Source organism: Orycteropus afer, unplaced genomic scaffold (assembly GCF_000298275.1).
Source record: "Orycteropus afer afer isolate SDZICR_OR568_19922 unplaced genomic scaffold, OryAfe1.0 scaffold00141, whole genome shotgun sequence".
In the NCBI taxonomy this organism is placed as follows: Eukaryota; Metazoa; Chordata; class Mammalia; order Tubulidentata; family Orycteropodidae; genus Orycteropus; species Orycteropus afer.
The window spans coordinates 6,675,013-6,681,190 of NW_006921728.1; the positions used below are offsets into that span (position 1 = coordinate 6,675,013).

General features: G+C 42.6%; 1 protein-coding gene across 1 annotated transcript in view; it reads left to right on the forward strand.

The window, feature by feature from the left end:
- FHOD3 (formin homology 2 domain containing 3) overlaps positions 1–6,178 on the forward strand; it is a gene marked incomplete at its 5' end in the record, with an annotated part of 759,322 nt that overhangs the window by 718,277 nt on the left and 34,867 nt on the right. The window contains one exon of the mRNA XM_007945666.2: positions 2,309–2,470. Coding sequence (XP_007943857.2) covers positions 2,309–2,470 — 162 coding nt within the window. The remainder of the gene's footprint in view (positions 1–2,308; positions 2,471–6,178) is intronic.

Here is a 6,178-nt window from a genome sequence, read left to right on the forward strand (position 1 = left end):
TCTCCTTTTTTTTGGTATTTTCATGCAAATTCTTCTGCTAGTTGGGGTTTAGTCCAAATCTGCATCCTTTCCTTCAAGGCTCAGTGGTCCAAGATTATCTTCTGTATCTGTGTTAATTGGTTTCCCTTTTCTTTGTTGAAGAGGGTCTGTGCAATCCTTCTGCCTAGTCCGCCATCTTGCCCCGCCTCCCTACATTGTTTTTAAGCATTGCATAGTATTCCATTGTCACTCATAAGCTTTTAAGACCCCAGTTGTTACTCACCCAAGTAGGATATAGAACATTGTCTTTGTGGACTATGTTGTACTAATTGACCTTATTGTTCCCCAAGACTGTGGTCCTGAGCCTCCATACCCCGTGGCTCATTCCCTCAAGGTGTTTGGTCATCACTAAGATGTTTTCATAACTTTGTCCCCTGTATACTCTATTACATTTAGGGATATATCTGCAGCATGTATAAATACTTAGGTAGACATAGCCTCTGTCAAACCTATATATATTGCTACCTCTGTTTGCCTTGAGTATCTATCTATGCATCCAATTGTAAATTATTGCAGGATTGTGTATGTAATAGTATTCCCCTTTTTACCTTTAACTCTTCTGCTCCTCTCTATGTCTTCCACTGCCTTGATCATTTTGTGCTGACCTCCAACTTCCTGTAACATGCCTTTCCCTTCACCCAAGTTAATTCATATCTACCCTCTAGTTGATGATTATTTCTTCCTTCCTCTCTTACCCCTAGTAAACTTCAAAGAACAATTCTTTCTGTGTGTAAATATTTCCTTAACTTTTTATAGTAGTGGTCTTATACAATAATTGCCCTTTTGTGGGTGACTAATTTCACTCAGCATAATGTCCTCTAGGTTTATCCTTGTTATGAGGTGTTTTGCAGATTCATCGTTATTCTTTAATGTTGCATAGTATTCCATCGTGTGTATGGACCACAGTTTGCTTATCTATTCATCCACTAAGGGGCACTTTGGTGATTTCCATCTTTTAGAAAATAATATTAATTTTTGTTTAAAATTCCTTGGGAATCCATGTTTTGGTAGTGCTTTCTTCTGCTTGTCTATCAGTAGATGCCTTTATGCATGATTTGAACTGTCTTAACATAGTTATTTACAAACACACTTTTCTGGTCAGGGAGCCAATAAATGTACCAAAGAGAAATTTATGTGAACTCTGTCTTTGCTGGTTGAAGAGAACAATCTTGTGGTGAGCTTAAAGCATTTGACTGCTAACCAGAAGGCTGGTGGTTCAAACCCACAAGCCACTCCTCAGACAGAAGACTGGGCAATCTACTTCCATAGAGATACTGCCTCGACACCCAAGGAGGGGTCACTATGGGTCAGAATTGACTTGATGGCAGTGAGTTTTGTTTTTCTCATGGTGAGGTGCCTAAGGCATTTGACTGCTAACCAGGAGGTTCGTGGTTCAACCCCACTAGCTACTCTGCAGAAGGAAGATGGGGCAATCAACTTCTATAAAGATTTACTGCCTGAGAAACCCAATAAGGGTCGTTATGAGTCAAAACTGACTTGATGGCAGCAAGTTTAGTGATTTTTTTATGCTTTGTGTTTTTAGATAATCCAAAGATAGACTATTTATCACAAAATCCATTTATTTCTATTTAACTTAAGAAGTTAAGGTTCATTGAAATTCCCTAGGCACATTGTTAGTTTCCATCCAGTTGACTCTGGCTCATGGATACCCCATGTGTACCGAGTAGAGTTGCTCTATAGAGTTTCAGGGTTTTCAGAAGCAGGTCTCCAGGCCTTTTTTCAAGGTGTCTCAGGATAGGTTTGAACCACCAATGTTTTGGCTGATAGTTGGGCACTTAACCATTTGCACTACCTAAGAAAGAAGTAAGTTGATGAATCCCTCGGTCTCTGATTCAGATATACATTACTGAGCATCAGTGATGTGTGCAAGGTGGGTCATCTGCCTTTAGGCAATTAAGAAAGTCACAGGACCTGGAAAGTGGATTCAACACATACAGGGGCAGAACGTTAAATAGAAATAAGACACAAAAACTCAGCTATGTTACAGGGTAGTATGAAATAAGTGTCCCGAGTGTGTGTGTGTGTGAGAGAGAGAGAGTTCAGAACCTAGTGGGTAATAGTCACAGTTATAACCCCTTCAGTGACATAGGGTTAGGGCTCATAGTCTGTCAGGCTGAAGCACTTATTCTGACCTTTGCTGTAATCCACTGCTACCAGAACCCAGCTTCTGTGGAAGAGTGGTGTTGCATATTTTATTTTGTGTTTTCCTCTCTTTGATCCCATTGCACTCTTTGGTTTGATTCTTCAGGATCAACTAGTTCCTGGACTATGGGAATTGATGACTCACCTAATGTCACAGATGACACAGCTGATGAGATCATGGACCGAATTGTCAAGTCAGCCACACAAGTGCCCAGTCAGCGAGTGGTGCCGAGGGAGAGGAAGCGATCTCGGGCCAACAGGAAATCTCGTGAGTGCATTGGAGGAGGGAGGAGGATTAGTCCTGCTCAGATCTGTCCTCTCATACTAGGTGCCTTGGGGAAGGGTAGCAATACTGAGACCAGCTCCCAACCGATTGTCTGAGGCTGAGGCTGCCTAGAGTGCTCACCTGCTCTCATCAACAAAACCTTTCATGCTTGATTATATTGCTGGTCATTGTGGAGGAGGGGAGCTGCAGCACAGGTGTCCAGTGTATTTGCCATTTCTACCAAAACCAAACAAAACCAAACTCACTGCCATTGAGTCGAATCTGACTCATTGTTGTTGTTGTTGTTATGTGCCGTCGAGTCAAACCCGACTCATAGTGACCCCTCCTTGGGTTTCCGAGGCAGTATCACTACGGAAGTAGGATTGCCCAACCTTCCTTCCGAGGAGTGGCTGGTGGGTTTGAACCACCAGCCGTCTGGTTAGCAGGTAAGTGTCTTAGCCACTATGCTACCAGAGCTCCACCCATATTTGGGTCTCCAAGGCAGTATCACTATGGAAGTAGATTGTCCAATTTCACTTCCGAGGAGTGGCTAGTGTCAGGCCTCCTCAATTCATACTTCATTCCCAAGAAGGTCTGAAAGGACCTTAAATGTTACTGGTTTACAAGTATGGGCCCACTGGGACCCATTGTCAAATACTGCCCCAGGTGCTTTGCTAGAGGCCATATTTCTGCCCCTCATCCAAGATCAGGGCTACTTCTGGGCTAGAGGCTGGTTCTGCTTGGTTCAGAAGCTGTGTCTACACTGTTGCCCACAAACATATTGAATGAAGGTGAAAAATGAGAATAGTAAAGGATTTTTATGGTCACTGGTGCTTAAAATATTTCATGTTAATCTAGGCTGAACTTTTTTTTCTACCAATTAGATGATTCAGCTAAATCAAAGTGATGGGTTTTTCTTTTAGTCTGAGCCTACTGCTTGCTCCTACTCACTGAATTGATAGGTGTGGTATTGCCTTTTATGTGCAGTGCTGACTCACAGGGAACATTCTCCATAGAGAAATCAGGTTCCTGTGAATCTTCTAACATCTGCCTGCATTAGCTGTGGCCCTTGGGTGTTTCAGGAGAGAGCCCAGCCCCGAGCTTCAGCCATATTGTGTCTCCCAGGAGCCCAAGGGAGTGTGTGTCTCCTTAGGCTCTGCCTCTAGGAATAAGAGATGATGACTAGGAAAGGGGTTTGTGGCATGTGACAAGAAGGGAGTCTAGTTGCCTCCCCTTGTTCTTCTGGCTCCAGAAAGGGAAAGGGGAGTGACTCAAAGTAGGTAGGGTGTTCAGTAAGAATAGAAAAACCCCCACCTTGTTCCAACCTCCAAGATTCACATAGAGGTGATTGGGGTTTGGGCCATGGACATTGGGTTCATGGTTCTGTTTGACTCACTGACATAGTTTGTTTCCATGGTGGTGGTTGTTCCTTTTACATGTTCTATGTTAGCGTCTCATTGGAAGTTTTCCCTAGAAAAGAAAATAACACTTGATGACTCTTACTAGAAAGAAATAGCTGCTCAAACCCCTGGGAGCCTTTGGAAAATCAATTCTCATTCAAGAGGCTGGGTGGGTCAAGCAGACACACGCCCTGGAGAGAACAATCATGGGAGAAGGAAGGGCTGCTTATGCACAGGGAGATAGCTCAGGGTGCAGAAGAGTATGAAGGGATGGACACTGGGAGGAGGTAACTATGGGGAGGAAGTGGGAGGGGAGCTGCTGCATTGTAAATTTTGGTCAATGACATGAGACAAAGTATATGTGAACTGCTGTATGAAAAGTGAATTTACTCTGTAAATCTTCACCCAAATCCTAATTTAAAAAAAAAAAAAAAGAGGCTGGGTGGGGCTGAGAATCTATTTCTGATCAGCTCCCAGTGGATGTGGATGTTGCTGGTCCTTGGTCCACATTTTTATTTATTTTATTTTTTTTGCAGTGTTCTCTCCCCTCCCACCCCTAGTAACCAACAAAGATTCCTTCCATATATAAACCTTTCCTTGACATTTTACAGTAAGAACTACTACAATATTTGTCTTCCTGTGATTGCCTTATTTCACTCAGCATAATGCCCTCCAAGTTCATCCATGTTATGTGGTGTTTTGCAGATTCTACATTAGTCTTTAGGGTTGCATAGTATTCCATTGTGTGTATGTACCATAGCTTGGTTATCCATTCTTCTGTTGGTGGGCACCTAGGTTGTTTCCATCATTTTGCTATTGTAAATAGTACTGTGATGAACATGGGTGTGCATATATCTGTTCTTTTGCTGGCTCTCACTTCTTTAGGATATATACCTAGTAATGGGATTGCTGGATCAAATGGTATTTCTAATTCCAACTTTTTTTTTTTTTTAATTTTTATTGTGATTTGGGTGAAAGATTACAGAGCAAATTCATTTTCCATATAGCAGTTCACATACACTTTGTCTCATAACATTGACTGAAATTTCCCACATGCAACAGCACTCTTCCCACTTTCTGCCCATAGTTACTTTTTCCCTGTGTCCTTCTCTCCCATGCATTCCTGCCCCCCGGCTATCTCCCTGTACATACACAGCCCTTCTATTCTCCCTTGATTGATCTCTCCAAGAGTGTATCTACCTATGTAAATGTTCAGCTCATATGCCTGTCTATTGTTTGGTTGTAAGCCACAGGAGTGGGTTCAATTCCAGACTTGAAGGACAAGTAGGAGCCATAGTCTCAGGGGTTTCACCAGGCTCTATCAAGTCAGCAAACCTGGTCCCTTTTTTTTTTTTTATGGTTTTGAGTTTTGTTCCACATTGTTCTCCCACTCTATCCAGGATCTCCTATACAGATTCCCACTTCAAGTGATTGACAGTGGTAGCCGGGCACCATTTAGTTCTTCTGGTCTTATAGTCATATAGGCTGAGGATCACAGGGTGTACCAGTCCCTTGGACTAATTGTTTCCATGCATCTTTGGTTTTCTTCATTCTTCTTTGCTTTGGATGAGGAGAGACCCATCATTGCATCTAGAGGGCCGCTTCCAAACTTTCACAATTCCAGTCACTACTCGCCAGACTAGGATGTGGAAAAATGTTTTTGTGTAGTATGTTATGCCAATTGAACTTGATATCCCCTGTGACTATGGTCCTGAGCCCACAGGTCCAACTACTCACTCCCTCGTGGCCAAGAAGTGACTACAACCTTGTTCTTTGTCAGCCCTACTATACACCTGGACATTTTTACAGAATATACAAATACATTTGTAGAAACATTGTCTGCCAACCCTATACAGGGTCATGGGCACACACACACACACACACACGCCCCACTTAGACATACTTGATTGTTCAGCCTGTCCATCCACCTATCCACCCATCGATCAATGTTTGCCATCACTGACAATGCAGTACTCTATGTGCAAAAGGGTCCATCTCTGTTGTCTGTACCTCCCATGCACCTCTCTATGTCTTCCTCAATGCTACTTTATTGATCAGTCATATTTGGTACATTGCCCTTCCCTTTACGCAAATCAATACTTGCCTCTCTACCTATCTAGCATTTCCCCAACCCCCCCATCCCACCCCTGGTAACCAACAAAAAAAGTTCTCTTCCGTATATAAACTTTTCCTTGACTTTTTACAATAGCAGACTAATACAATATTTGTCCTTCTGTGATTGACTTATTTCACTCAGCATAATGTCCTCCAAGTTCATCCATATTATGTGGTGTTTTGCAGATTCTACGTT